We start from the raw sequence: 16,078 nt of genomic DNA, 5'->3' as shown, positions 1-16,078 counted from the left end.
AGATTCATTTCTGCTGCACCACTACAGGAACTCCTTATCTTCTATTCTTTATCCTTGTAGCACTTTTACCTTTTCAGTCTGTTTATGTTGTGTTAATGATGTTTCAGGGGTTAGTAATGAATGCCATCAGGCTTAAGTGCAAGCCACAAATCTCCTTTTTCTATTTCTTTTCTTTAAATTAAAAAAATAATAATTATGCCATAGATTCTCTGACCCAACTAGCACCAGCCATCCCCCATAAACACACTTTTCCAGAGTCAGGTTCCTCCACTCTGAGAGTGGCAATTTAGTCTCCTGGCCTTCCTGCATTTCCTGTGAAGTAGCTGGTCCTCAGCCTGTTGTGCATTTGTTGTGGACAGAGTTCACTCTAATGCTGATCGTTACAGCAGACTAGAAGTAGCCTTCCATTCAAGGTGCTGCTTCTCTTCATGAAAGCCAGGAAAATGTTGAATATAAATTGAGTGAGACCCCACTGACTTTAAAGCCCTACAGTCTTTCCAACACGCTCCTAGGATTGTACCAAAAGTCTCTAGTATAAGGGGATGGCATTGTAGGAAGTGTGGTAGAAGTTAGGCAAAAAAGACGGTGCAGTCAAAACTGATAATTTGAGGAGCAATTAACAAAGGGAGTATTTAAAGATGTTAGATCAATGTAGAAAACAACCAGGAAAATGCAGTACCTCTGGGCTCATAACATGGGGCTCCAGGGATGTATTATACCAGGAAAGAGAGTGAGAGAGAACTCTGAAGAGGGGGCTGTGTGGTAAATGACCTTCTTGGGGGGTGACACTCCAGGGAGAAGAGAAGAGTAGCACAGGGCTTTCACTCCTCCCTCGCTCCTACCTCCTGCTGAAGTTTTCCATTCCTGAAAAGATCAGGATCAGAAGCCTGCCTTAGTCACTGCATTCTCCCCCTCAGGGCAAGGAGCAGAGTAGATAGAGCCCAGTAGGGTGGGTCTGGAGGTACCACTTGAGCTCAGTGCTAAATATGTCTTCCAAGGTCCAAGAGTATGACATAAAATATTAAACTCTTCTCAGTGTCTCTGCTCTGTGTACACTCTGTTCCTGACCTTTCTTCCCCAATTGAAATAAATACCTACTAGTAGGCGAAGGTCACTACTTTTTCATCAGAACACATAGATTTATATACATGTATGAATATCTTTATTTTTATATACTGAATATATATTTACTATATAAAACAAATATATTTTATAAATTTACATATTTGTATAAATATTTAAATATATTATGCATTGATATACTTAAATGTTTAAATACTTAAATATATGTGTGTTTACTCCATTTTACTACACATATTCATTTAGGTATATAATCTTTCAAAGAAAATCCTTGGGTGGACAGAGCTCCTAGTATTTCAGAGGGGTGACAGTAACCAGGTGTAAATGATTGGTTCTCCCTTTAAAGTTAATATGATCTTAATTGTTCTTTGCCTCTAAGTGGGAAAAAATTGATCTTGAAAGCATTTCTAACTATTTGAGCGTTTGAATCTCTGTTCTTCAAAGGAATTCTTCAACATGCTAGGAATTACACAATGCCCATTTCTGTAATAAAAATTATACTCTTGAAGTAAAGTGGTAAATAGTTAACCTAAATTGCAATTTTGGGAGATGAGGGAAAATAATTATATATTCCTTTGTACTTAAAAATACACTTTTCCATTATATATTCACCACTTTGGTATGATTATTTTTCTTCTTTAAATGTAGAATGTAAATATATTTTAAAGGCTAATAATATTTGCCATGCAACTATTTTCATTTTTTCAATAATGTCAATTTTTTTTTGGTCGTTTGTCTTTTTAGGGCCACACCCATGGCATATGAAGGTTCCCAGGCTAGGGGTCCGATTGGAGCTGTAGCCACTGGCCATAGCCATGGCAGCGCTGGATCCTAAACTTACTGAGGCCAGGGATCAAACTTGTGTCCTCATGGTTGCTAGTTGGGTTCATTAACCACTGAACCACAATGGGAACTTCCCAATTGCTTTTTGAATTACTTATTCTATAAAATAAAGGTGTCAAGGAGCTTTACAATTATAACATTTGCCTATGTGAAAAAAAAAAAGTATCTTAAAAAGATTTTACATTCATAAGCCTTGCTTCTTAGGTTAAGGTTAGAATTTAATTTCCTGAGCATTAACCTGCAGAGTAGTCAAGACATTTTTATTGTCTAATGGCTTCTTATCATCATTTTGTATCATATTAGGATTAGAGGCAAGCAGGACTTACTGAAATGACATAGCAACTTCTAGTCCTGATAGTTCCTGTTTGCATGTTTTTGTGGACTCCTGAGTATTGCCATGCTTTAATGTAATATGAATATTTCTATAAATAGATATTCTTTTAGCTTTAGATTTTCTGCTTCTAAGTATGACATTCTTGACATTATGAAGACCATAGGCTTCTCACTCTTGGATTTCAATTAAGTCAAAAGTGAGAACATTGATAGGAATATGATGATTATCAGTTCTTTTAAATTTAAATTATCAATGTACATATCATTCATGCTCCTTAACATTAGGGGTATCCTGGGCATTTTTATCCTAGAATTAATGAAGACGTATATAGGACACACAGGATTTTTCAGTATTAGATTCTTAGTTACATAGGTAGTCCTTTGGCAAAATAGGGTTATGTAGCAATATCTTAGAAGGTAAGCTTAGAGTATATGAAGCACTTGATCATGAGAACTACATTATTTTATATTGAGTACTTTTTCATTTGGAAAGTGGCAGTTCTATATTTGAATAAAAAATACTCAATCATTTTCTACAGCTCAGTACTCGTTGTTCAAAGGTAGCAATTGTTTTTCTTCTGAAATTGCTTGATTGAATCACAGATCCCATCAATTATTTTCAAAGATGCTGTTTCTATTTTCATCTCTGCCTTCTTTTAAATCTCCTGAACATTAGAAGGTAAGGAAGTGCCACCAAAAGCTAAGAACATCAAAGCCTGTTCAGTACATAATATTCAGGATGATTTTAAAAGTCTTATGAATTATCAAAGATTAGTGTCATTCTCTTTGAAGAAAGATTATTAACAGTTTGATGCTGCTTTAGAGTTTTCATGTCTTTGATAGTGTATGTTAAAATTGTGTATTTTAATAAAGTTGATGAAAACTGAAGATATATAATGAAGCATCTATTTAGCATATGTCCTTTTTCTAACTCAAATTACTGATTACATATTTTATAATTTATGATTTGATAAGTATGGACATATGTATATACCTATGAAACTGTCACCACAGTCAATATAATTAACATTTCTATTACCCTCAAATGTGGATGGACATTTGGGTTGTTGCCAGTTTGGGGCTGTTACAAATAAGGCTGCTGTGAACATTTATGACCACTAAGGAAAACAGTATGGAGGCACCTCAGAAAACTAAATATAGAACTACCATATGACCCAGCAGTCCCACTCTAGGGCATATATCTAGACAAAATTTTCCTTGAAAAAGACGCATGCACCAGTATGTTCATTGCCACATTATTCACAATAGCCAAGACATGGGAACAACGTAAATGTCCATCAACAGATGAATTGATTAAGAAGGTGTGGTATGTATACGCAATGGAATAGTACTCAGTCATAAAAAGAACAAAATAATACCATTTTCAGCAACATGGATGAACTAGAGACTCTCATACTGAATGAAATAAGTCAGAAAGAGAAAGCCAAATACCATATGATGGCACTTATATCTGGAATCTAATATACGGCACAGATGAACCTTTCCACAGAAAAGAAACTCATGGCTTGAAAAACAGACTTATGGTTTCCAAGGGGGAGGGGGAGGGAGTGGGATAGACTCGGATTCTGGGATTAATAGATGCAAACTATTGCATTTGGAGTGGATAAGCAATGAGATCCTGCTGTATAACACAGGGAACTATATCTGGTCACTGGTGATGGAACATGACGGTGGATGATGTGAGAAAAAGTATGTGTGTGTGTGTGTGTGTGTGTGTGTGCATGTGCGTATGTATGACCAGGTCACTTTGCTGTACAGTAGAAATTGACAAAAGACGGTAAACCAACTATAATGGAAGAAATAAAAATCATTAAAAAAATTCATGTACAAGTCTCTATAAGGACATATATTTCTTTTTCTTTCCATCAAAGAATAGGATAGTTCAGTCATATGGTAGATACATGTTTAACTTTTTGAGAAACTGTTTTCCAAAGTGATTGTTACATTCGCAACAGCAGTGTATGGTATCTTAACTTACTTTACATTTTTGCCACTATTTGGTATGATCAGTTACTTTAATTTTAGCCATTCTAATATGTATTTGAATATATAATCATTATTGTTTTAATTTCAATTTTGATGACTAGTAATTTTTGAGCATCATTTCATGTTTGCCATGAATATATCATTTTTGGTAAAGAGTGTGTTCAGATCATTGGCAAATTTTGTATTGGATTGGTCATCTTACTGAGTTTTACAAATTCTTTGTGTGTTTTCTGAAAATCTCTCAGATATATGATTTGCAGATATTTTCTCCTAATCTGTGGCTTGTCTTTTTATTTTTTAGATAATGTTTTTAAACAACAGAAGTTCTTAATATTGGTGAAGTTCAACTTATGTTTTTTTATAGATAGTGCTTTAGGTGTTGTATCTAAGACATTTTTGGCTGACTCAAGATCACAGATTTTCTATGTTTTCTTCTGAGTTTATAGTTCAAAGATATATATTTAGATCTGTTAGACATATATGGATCAAAATTCCTTTTACATACAGACATTTCTATTGATGCAGCAGAATTTGTTGTAAAGGCTATCCTTTTTCCTCTAAATTATCTTTGCATTTTGGAAAAACAAAATAAATTGATTATATATTTGTGGGTCTATTTTTAGATTTCATAGTCTGTTCCATTGATCTGTTGAACTACCTTAGTGCTAATAACATACTGTTTTATGTCATTTATATTGTACCGATTACTGTAGTTTTTAAAATTTCTTGAAGTTCCTGTTGTGGCTCAGTGAGTTAAGAATCCAGTGTAGTCTTTGTGAAGATGTGGGTTTGATCTCTGGCCTGGCTCAGTGAGTTAAGGATCCAGTGTTGCTGCAAGGTAGCAGATACAGCTCAGATCTGGTGTTGCTGTGGCTGTGGCATAGGCCTCAGCTGTAGCTCTGATTTGACCCCTCGCCCTTGACCCCTACCCCAGGAACTTCCATATATGGGAACTTCTGCAGGTGTGACCATAAAAGGAAAAAAAAAGGTCTCTTAAGTATTAGAATCTTGAAGTATTGTAAATCCCCCCAACTTTGTTCTTTTTGTTTAATTTGTCTTGACTGTTCTGACTCCCCTATCCTATGTAAATTTTAGAATCAGCATGTAAATATATACAATAACAAAAAGACCTGCTGGGTGTTTATTTGGGTTGAATTGAATATGTAGATAAATTTCTGGAGAAAGTACATGTCAAAAATATTGAGTCTTTCTCTTTTTTGTCCATACCCACGGCATGCAGAAGTTCCTAGGCCAGGGATAGAACCTGTGCCAGGGCAGTGACCTGCACTACAGCCGTGACAATGCTGGATCTTTAACTGCTAGGCTATTAGGGAACTCCAACAATATTGAGTCTTTCAATCCATAAACACAGGACATTTCTTCATTTATTTAGGCCTACCTTTTTTCTTTTCAACAATGTTCTGTAGTTTTCAGTGTATAGAGTTTGCACATATTTTATCAGATTTATATCTTACATTTTTGGTGCTGTTGTAAATAGCATTGCTTTTTATTTAATTTCAGATTGTTCATTACTATTATATAGAATTATATTGATTTTGTATCTTTTTTATATTGCAAAATTGTTAAAATCATGTATTTTTATTACTTCAGGTAATTTTTAATATGTTTCATCAGATTTTCTACTTAGATAGTCATGTTGTCTGTGAATAAAGACAGTTTTATTCTTACTTTCTAACCTGGATGTCTTATTCTTGCCTTATAGCATTGGCAGTACAATTATGAATATCTGTGGTGAAAGCAGAGTATCTGTGGTGAGAGTAGAGCTTTATTCCCTATGTTTGGAAGATAGCATTCAGTCATTTAATATTAACTATGACATTAGCTGTAGATTTTTGAAGCTTTTTTTCAGGTGAAGAAGCTCCTCTGTCTTCCTAAAATGCTAAGAGTTTCAGGCAGCAATTGATGTTGGATTTTGTCAAATATTTGAATATTTACTGAGATGATCATGTGTTTTTTTAGTCTCTTAATATAGCGAATTACAATGATTAATTTTTCAATCATATAACAACCTTGTATTACTGGAATAAATCTGTTTAATGATGCATTGCTCTTTGACATGTTGGTGAGTTTGATTTCCTAACATGTTAATAAATTTTTACATTTACCTTAATGACATATCTTCATCAATATGTTACTGCTGCTTCTTTTTCTTCTTCTTTTAATGTTTTCATCTAGTTCTGTAAGGGTAATTTTGTACTCCTAGAATTACTTGGGATTCTTTATGGAAATGTTTGTAGGGAATAGATATTGCTATTCCCTTTAATGCTTGTCGGAATTCACCAATGAAGTCTTTTGGACCTGAAGTTTTCGTTGTGTGAAAGTTTTTAACTACGAAGTCAGTTAATCAGTTTCCTTTTGAAATTTGGTAGCTTGTGTCTCTCTCTCTCTCTTTTTTTTTTAAGGCCACACTAGCAGCATATGGAAGTTTCTGGGCTAGGGGTGGAATCAGAGCTACAGCTGCATTCTCCACCACAGCCATGGCAACACCTGATCCCAGGTGCATCTGTGAACTATGCCATAGTTTGTGGTAATGCAAGAACCTTAATCCACTGAGCAAGGACAGGGATCAAACCCGCATCCTCACGGACACTATGTCAGCTTCTTAACCCATTGACCCATAAGGAAAACTGATATCTTGTGTCTTTTAAGGAAATTGTTTTATTTTTCTGAGTTGAATTTATTGACATAATGTTGTTAAATTATTTTTTAAATTTGTAACCATTTTAACATCTTTGCTTACTAATTCTATCATCTTTGTCATATTTGAGTCAATTTCAGCTGATTGATTTTCATCCTCATAATGGATCAGTGTTCTTTCTTTGAATGCCTTGTAATTTTTTTTTTAGTAAATGAAAAATGAGTTGGGTAAACATCATGTACAAAATATTAAAAATTATAATGGAAGCTAGAGAGATTTAAATGTTGTTAGCGAGGGATAAATGAAGTGTTGTCTAGTTTCTAAGTAAAAGAAGATCACAGTGGATAGAAATCATCAAAGGGCCTAGATAGCATCCCAGATATGCCTAGTCATTAAATGTGATTCAGGCAGCTAAAGATGGGATATGGGAGAAAGAGATTTGAGTAAGAAAGAAGAGCTTGACTCTAGAGGGATGTGAGAGTGTTTGAGGCACAATAACTAAGTCAGGTTGCTTGGAATTTAAGGTGTGTATAAACAAAGTAACAAGAAGTGTATGCATTCCAACATTTGACTACATTATTTGCATAAGTGATGCCATTCCCAGAGATTGCAGGTATCTTGAAAATTGGTACTATGGTGCACATAGACATGTAAGTGTATCCTTATATATACATTCTTAGATGTATTCAAATACATAATTTTTTTTACACAGCTCCAGGTACAATAATAAATGCTAAATAATTATTTATTTAACTGGCTTCATCTGCTTATGAACAGCTGGTCTATGCTGTTTGATAGAACAGATGTTAACTTGTTTTGCTGCCATGCAGTGTAGCCAGTGGAGCCTTCACCTATAGACTGCTGGATTACTGGGCCAGAAACTACTCAAGTTAGAACATCAAGAATATGTACATATCTTAAGCTTAGGGAACCAGTAGAATATACCTGGTCCTGGTATTAAGAACACTATTTCACACTCAGCTTGCCTACTCTGATGAAAGAAACCATATCATTAGAGTTTTTACTAAATTAAGGGAACTTATTTATTTTATGCAAATGATTTTATGATTTCTTCTTCAGTTCTGAGAATTTATCCATAGGATGGTTTAGGAATGAGGTAAATAATCTATAACTATCTCTCCTTTAAAAAAAATTACGCAGATGTATACAATAAAGCCTTAATGGTTGGAAACCACCAATTTAGAATGTATGATTACTTGAATTGATTCATAATAATGTTTGGTCTTGTATTATCTATAAAAAAAATGAAATTATAGCCTAAATAATATTGTTGGGATTATTGTATGCATAAATTGATTACAAAAGCAAATTCAAAATTACAATAACAATTATACAAATTGTTTCATTATTGTGCTGTTCTAATTATAAATAATCTTTCTACAATACAGAGTTTTTCCTTTTTCATAAATAGAAATGTGTGCTCACTAAATGAAATTAGGTGCATACTAGTAAGGGAGATAAAGAAAGCCCTACTAACCACCCCAAAATGTTTCTCCTTCTAGTTTTTTGGTGTTGACATGGTGGGTTTAGGGGTATGTTTGTGTTTGTCTGTCTGTCTTATCCGTTGGGATTGGGTTCAGCTGCAGTTAAAAGAAATCTCAAAATAATAGTGGCTTGAACACAGCATTTTGTTGTTGTTGTTGTTGTTGTTCTTTCATGAAAAAAAGTCCAGGGGTAAGTGGTTTCATTCAAGTAAACTCACATCGTGGAATCCAGGCCACTTCCATCTTCCTTCTCTGCCATTCTTAGTGGGCAGCTTCCTTCTACCAGGTTATTTTATGATTCTGTTCTACTGCATAGCAAGAAGTAAGGAACAAGCAAGGGGTAAAAGAGAACCCCTTCCAGCAGGAGTTAGCCTTCTTCAAAATAATTGTTCTGACTACCATAATCATTGCACAGGCAAGATCTACTGATGAATGCTCAAACTAGTGATTGAAAGCTTGAAAAAAAAAAAATTATTCTGAAAGTCTTACTCAACAACCTTCTCATTTCCGTTACCAGAATGTGGTGATTTGACTACATGTAGCTTCAAAAAGCCTGAAAAAGGTAGTTTTTTTAAGTGATGAAATTTGCTAATCAAATAATAATAGAGTTCAGTTATTCAGAAAAAAAGGGGAGTCAAACATTTAAAATTCTTATTGTTTTACAATCCAAATCGTACAACCAAGCTGTCCAACCAAGCTATACTAAATACTTTTCACAAGAAGGAGACATGAGTGGTGTATTTTTTAGCCATCACAAAATGTGAAACTCATTCTTTTAGTTTCACACATAAAAAGCAGTTTCAGGAAGTATAATGTGCTTGACTTAAAAAGCATTACAAAAATGCTCCAAAACTCTATATGTTGCTCCCTTATCACATTCAGTGTTGTACACAAATCTCAAAACCAGGCTCAATTTTTCCTAAGTAACCTGTTTTAGTTGTTATTTTTGTTTGTTCTGTTTTGCTGACTCTGTACAAATAAGACTTATTTATTGGTACATGGAATTTATTTTGAAATGTTGTTTTCCACTAAAATTTTATCACAAAAGTGTATGATATAAAAAATATTTGTTTATAGCTTCCTGCCTAAGAAGTTTCAATTTAGGTGTTGGTTTTTCAGTGAAGAGATAAAGTGTTTCTAATGGATGGAGCAAGGTCAGATATCTTTGCTGAAATTTTTAATTTGTCTTTATATCCTAAACCTTGGTTTTGGAAATCACCCAAAGTAAATTTTCAGAAAATCTTTTACTCTATCTTTAAGACAGTGCCTAAATATAGATGTACTCCATTCCCTCTGAAATACCTTTTCTCAGGAACAAAATTAAATTCTGTCTGCTGACCTAGGAAAATGGATAACTAGTCTTCACAATGTTTATTTATAGTATGTAGAGAGTAAGGACTATGTTTTCGTCTTTTATCCAGTAAAGGGCAGTATCTTCAGAAATACTTGGTTTATAATTAATGTATAAAAGTTTCCTAAAAATGTTAGATACTTACTGAGGTAATTTGTATTATCTTATTCCATGAGCTATCTATTGCTGCATTAAAAATTATACCAAAATTTAGAGCCTTAAAACAGTAGCATTAAATGGAGTTCCTTTGTGATGCAGCAGGTTAAGGATCTAATGTGGTCACTGTAGCAGCTTGGGTCTCTGCTGCGGCACGGGTTTGATCCCTGATTGGGAACTTCCACATGCTGAAGGCATGGCCAAACAAACAAACAAACCAATAGCATTAATTACTTCACAGTTCTGTGAGTCAGAAATCCAGACATGCTTTAAAATTTCTCAAACAGTTGGGACACATCATCCTATAGGCAAAAATAAGAGAAAATATTTCACAGTTTTGCCACAGGTGAAAAACCATTTAGTAAAAACACTGAGCATATATACATATATATATATTTTTTCTCATCTTAATCATTTCTCTTGTGTCTTTTGCTGTTTATTTTATCTTCATTGCAATTTACAGTGAATAGTTATTATAGTAATGGTCAAAAGAATATCCTTTAAATATTCTCTTAATTGCAACTCTGAAGAAGCAAAACAGCCATAGAATAAATTCTAGTGTTAGGAATACTTTTATAAAAATGCCTACAATATTTTAAATTTTCAGAAAAACAAGCCTTAAAATATGCCTAAATTAGAAACCTATAGCCCTAATATTATTGAGAGGTGAATATAAATTCTGCTAATTGTTTAAGTGATAAAGACTGAACTTAAAAGACAAAAGCAAAAAAACAGGAGTTCCCGTCGTGGCGCAGTGGTTAATGAATCCGACTAGGAACCATGAGGTTGCGGGTTCGATCCCTGCCCTTGCTCAGTGGGTTAACGATCCGGCGTTGCCGTGAGTTGTGGTGTGGGTTGCAGACGCGGCTCGGATCCCGCGTTGTTGTGGCTCTGGTGTAGGCCGGTGGCTACAGCTCCGATTCAACCCCTAGCCTGGGAACCTCCATATGCTGCGAGAGCGGCCCAAGAAATAGCAAAAAGACAAAAACAAAAAAACAAAAAACAAACAAACAAACAAAAAAAGACTGAACTTAATTATATCCAAAATATACTGGAAATATTTCTATTTAAAGACCTGAAAAGATATGTTGAAAGTTTAATTAACCAAATTTGAATATTTAATATTGGACTATTTTCCATATAGTTATAATGTCTTTTTTATTTTTCTGTCTTTTTGAAATAGACTAAGATGCTTAGTGAAGCAGCTGGAAAAAGGTGATGTTAACGTCATAGACTTAAAGAAAAATATTGAATATGCAGCATCTGTGTTGGAAGCAGTTTATATTGATGAAACAAGGTAAGTTTTAATCTCTTCTCCCTTTTAACCTTTTTCTCTCTCTCTTTTGTTTCCTTTCTCTTGATTCTCCTTTTATCTTAGTCATGAAACCAAAATCAAAATCTTATTAAAACTTATTAAAATGCTCGTCTTCGTGTAGCTATGTAAAGACTATAATCTTTTCTTTTAAAAATACACATTTTAATCCAAATGTGAATATCAAAAAGTAGTCAATAAAGTTGTATAATAAATAAAGTCTCCTTTTCCTCTACTCTCACCATCCTAAGGCCCAGGTTTTTAAGTGTCAGAGACAGGGTACGCTTATACTGATTTTCACTTATGTAAAAATTTTCCTATTATCTCAAGATTTCAGAGTTCATTCTGAGAAAATCAGTCTCACATGCCCACATATTCTCATGTGTCTATCGTATCCTCTCTACAGGGTTTGCTAAGGGGAAGTCCAAAATGTGTATTTGATTATCACCTAAACCCATCACCTAGCTTCATAATTAGCAGAGTGGTAAGGAGATTAGGAAATAGGGCTTTATTTGAAGAGGGTTGTTAGCCTAGTCCTGTGGCTCTCAACCAGGCTATTTGCCTTCGAGGGTTCACTGGGCAATTTCTATAGACATTCTTGGTTTGGCTGATGGGAGCTGCTGCTGTTATATTATGGGTAGAAGCCAGGAAGGCCACTAAACATTCTATAATACAGAGGAAAATCCCCACAACAAAGAATTATCCAACTCCAAATGTCAATAGTATGGAGGTTAAGAAACCCTGGCCTAAAGCTAGAACTGTGCATTTTCTCTTTCTTCTCTAATGGGGTACTTATTCTCAACCTCAAGTCATGGGAAGGGGGCATGAGGACTCTAAAGCTAATAGGAGACTCAATACAGTATGATATGCTAGTTCCTGAGAGATCTGACCTGTGTCTCTTGGAGTTTGGAGACTGCTAAGACTATCTCTTAACTCTCCTTTCAGAAAAGATAAAGGTGTCAGGCTGTTTCAGAGTGAGAGTGACCCTATGGAGGGAAAGGCATGCACTTCCAGAGTTTAGCACAGAAAAGGTACTGGGTTTCTTCAGAGTCATGAGGCAGGTGGAGTAGAGGTCTTTAGAAGGGATTTTCCAAAGGATACTGACTTCAGAGGGTGAAAAACAGATTTTGTGGGGTTATTGTTGATATAGAAGCCAAGGTAGGAATTGTAAAAATTCAGCCCAAATTTCAGAGGACATATAATATTCAAGGTACCCTCTTGGTGGAGGGAGCTGTTTCTGAAGGAAGCACAAAATCTGCAGGAGAAAAAAATAACCAGCATTTAGGTACTTGTCACACAGATGACAACAAAAAACAGTCCTGTAAGACCCTTTGACCCCTATAATTTCCCACCTTCTCCATCACATTGCTGAACAATGAGTAGCAGCAGAGTGAGTGGGACATGAGAAGGAACACGGAGCATGAGGATATCCATCATGTCCCTTCTCTTTGTAGGTGTCCCTTCCTGGGTGAGGCCTGTGAGTGGGGCAAGTGAGAAATATTAAGTCAGATGGGAGAATGAGATTTTTATATATCAATGTGTATTGGACTTATACACAGTAAATTTATTTAATACTTAATAAAGACCTAAGATTGAAAAATCTTAGCAGTGTTAAAAGGTACCTTATGAAAGTCTTGCCTCCACCCATTTCCAAATCTACTCAAATTTCCCAACTCATAAATGTCTTATGTATATTTTCAGTGATTTATTACAAATTTTTTATATATAATGATTTTTATTTTTTTTCATTATAGCTGTTTTACAGTGTTCTGTCAACTTTCTGCTAACCCAGTTACACATACACATTCTTTTTTTTCACATTATCATGCTCCATCATAAGTGACCAGACATAGTTCCCAAGTTACACAGCAGGATCTCACTGCCAATCCATTCTAAAGGCAATAGTTTGCATCTATTAACCCCAAGCACCCCATCCATCCCACTCCCTCCCCTTCCCCCTTGGCAACCAAAAGTCTATTCTCCAAGTCCATGAGTTTCTTTTCTGTGGACAGCTTCATTTGTGCCATATATTAGATTCCAGATATGTGATATCATATGGTATTTGTCTTTCTCTTTCTGACTTACCTCACTCAGTATGAGAGTCTCTAGTTCCATCCATGCTGCTGCAAATGGCATTATTTTATTCTTTTTTATGACTTGAGGAGTAGTCCATTGTGTATATATACACCACATCTTCCTAATCCAGTCATCTCATATTATCCCTCTGCCTTTCATAGAAGGTAACATATTCTTCATATCTATCATTTTTATTTTTTCCCTAAACAAGGAAGATTGGAGATCTTCCTACATCATGTCCTTAAAATTTCAGACAATGAGAATTTTTACTAGTAGCTGACAGAAAAGGGCATGGTGAGGACCATGCTGCAAAAGTGAGTCTTTTTTTGTCCCCAGAACAGAACTTCTCCGTTAAAGCATGGTGTTAAGTCATAAATAAAGAAAAAGAAAAAAAAAAAAAAGGTATATTTTTAGAATGATTTTTTGGTTTATTTTCACTGAGTGTATGTAAATGTATATGATTCTTCTATGTGAATAGAGATTCAAAGTGTAAATTTAAAAACTTAAGATATTTTTCTTGAATTTCTTTGCCTTCATTTTTGTGTGTGCTCTTTCTTGTTCACAAGTTGACTGAGCTTAACATATTTTAGATTTCTTCACCCTGTCCTGGTCATTTCATTTTTTTATACTTATTTATAAAACATAACTTTCACCTTTAGTAAGTTGGAGATTTACGCTGTTCCTCTTATAATAGCATAATGATGACTATCCATTTTGCCTAAGTATCTCATCTTTCTTTTGATAAAACATTACATGCTTAATTTATTAATTTTTCTGTTGTATTTCCTTTCCCAGAAAATAATTCCATATACATTTTTAACTTAGTGCCCCATGATTCCTAATTCATTTAAATATATGTTACATTTCAAGGTATATTTTTTGTTTATTTGAAACTTGCTCTTTTGTGGGAAGAAAAAGAGATGCTTTATGTGATACATGAAAACTATATGAAAAAATGTGTTTTTTCTTCCTTCTTACAACAAAACCTCCAGGCTCTTCAAAACACACCATTCCCAATTTTTATTCAAATAGTACAAAACTTTTCATTCTTTTATTTTAATGCTTCCAGGCATCACGAATTATAACTTGGATTAATAATAATATCCCACATTTGTACTATTTTCCATTAGCTCTTAGTTTCATTATCTCGTATTAGTCTCACCACAATCCTGTCCAGTTAGCAGCATGGTCATTACTTTCTGTACTTCACTAATGAGAGAACTAAAGCTCTTGAAGTAAACTGAGCTGCCAAAGGTCACAAACCTAGACTTTGGCAAAACTGGGAATAGAAACTAATTCTTACACAGAGCTCTTCTCTTTATAACTGGATCCTCTCAGGGCATGGATCTCAAGCAGGATGGTTTTTAATTACTTCTGAGAGATTTGGATGACAATGTATAAAGCATTCTATAGTTGGAATTGTAAATTTTGAAAAAAACGTTACTTAACATTTCCTAGCAGTAGCCTATTACTATAGCCTGCTGTATGCCAAGAACGCTCTTAGGCATTTTAATGTACTATTTTCTTTAATCATCACAGCAATTGTAATGAGATAGAAACATTATTATTAGCAGTTTAACTATGAGCAAAGAGAGTCACAGAAAAGCTACATGGCTTACCCAAGGTAACACAGAGAGAAACTTAAAAAGTGGATTTAGGGCCTTGACAGCCTAACTCTAAAGCCTTGATTTTTCTTTTTTTTTGTTTCAGTAATACCATTTATTTATTTATTTATTTATCTATCTATCTATCTATCTATCTATCTATCTATCTATGTATTCACTATGTATTTCATTAAAGTATAGTTGATTTACAATATCATGTTAATTTGTGCTGTACAGCAAAGTGATTCAATTATACAATATATTATTTTTCATATTCTTTTCCATTATGGTTTATCACAGGATATTTGATATAGTTCCCCATGCTATACAGTAGGACTTTGTTATTTATCCATTCTATATGCAATAGTTTGCATCTACTGACCCTAAATTCCCAGTCCATCCTTCTCCTGCTCCCACTCCTCCTTGGCAACCACAAGTCTGTTCTCTATCTTTGTGAGTCTATTTCTGTTTCATAGATATGTTCATTTGTGTAATATTTTAGATCCCACATATAAATATCATATGGTATTTGCCTTTCTCTTTCTGATTTAATATGATTATCTCTAGATGCATCCATGTTTCCGCAAATGGCAATATTTCATTTGTTATGTCTGAGTAATATTCCATCATATATATATTTATATATCTTTTATATATATGCCACATCTTCTTTATCCATTCTTCAGTTGATGGGCCTTTAGGTTGTTTCCATGACTTGGCTATTGGGCTTTTGTGAGTAGTGCAGCTGTGAACATAGGGTTGCATGTATCTTTTTAAATTAGAGTTTTGTATGGATATATGCCCAGGAATGGGATTGCAGGAACATATTGTGACTCTATTTTTAGTTTTTTGAGGAACCTCCATAGTGTTTTCTATAGTGGCTGCACCAGTTTTCATTCTCACCAACAGTATAGGAGGGTTCCCATATCTCCACACCCTTTTCAGCATTTTTTATTTGTAGATTTTTGATGATGGTGATTCTGACTGGTGTGAGGTAGTGACTTTTTGTAATTTTGATTTGTATTTCTCTCATGATTTGTGATATTGAGCATCTTTTCATGTGCCTACTGGCCATCTGTATGTTTCTTTGGAGAAATTTCTGTTTAGGTCTTCCGCCCATGTTTTGATTGGATGTTTGGTTTTTTTGTGATT

At 34.4% G+C, this 16,078-nt stretch overlaps 1 protein-coding gene across 24 annotated transcripts in view; it reads left to right on the top strand.

Moving 5' to 3' along the window:
* Positions 1–16,078, top strand: part of PDE1A (phosphodiesterase 1A) — a 347,596-nt gene that overhangs the window by 239,791 nt on the left and 91,727 nt on the right. For all 24 annotated transcript variants that reach the window (XR_014829869.1, XR_014829871.1, XR_014829872.1 and 21 more), the window contains one exon: positions 11,118–11,231. Coding sequence is in view for 15 of the 24 variants with exons in the window: in XM_085000028.1 (XP_084856154.1) it covers positions 11,118–11,231 (114 nt within the window). In the remaining 9 variants the exon portion in view is untranslated. The remainder of the gene's footprint in view (positions 1–11,117; positions 11,232–16,078) is intronic.

The sequence above is a fragment of the Sus scrofa genome, chromosome 15 (genome assembly GCF_054392235.1).
Source record: "Sus scrofa isolate SSC_HxYL_T2T_F1_AM1 chromosome 15, Sscrofa_HxYL_maternal_Yorkshire_Landrace_v2.0, whole genome shotgun sequence".
In the NCBI taxonomy this organism is placed as follows: Eukaryota; Metazoa; Chordata; class Mammalia; order Artiodactyla; family Suidae; genus Sus; species Sus scrofa.
Note: the sequence above shows the minus strand (reverse complement) of the source record. Positions and strands in the feature narration are given on the sequence as shown.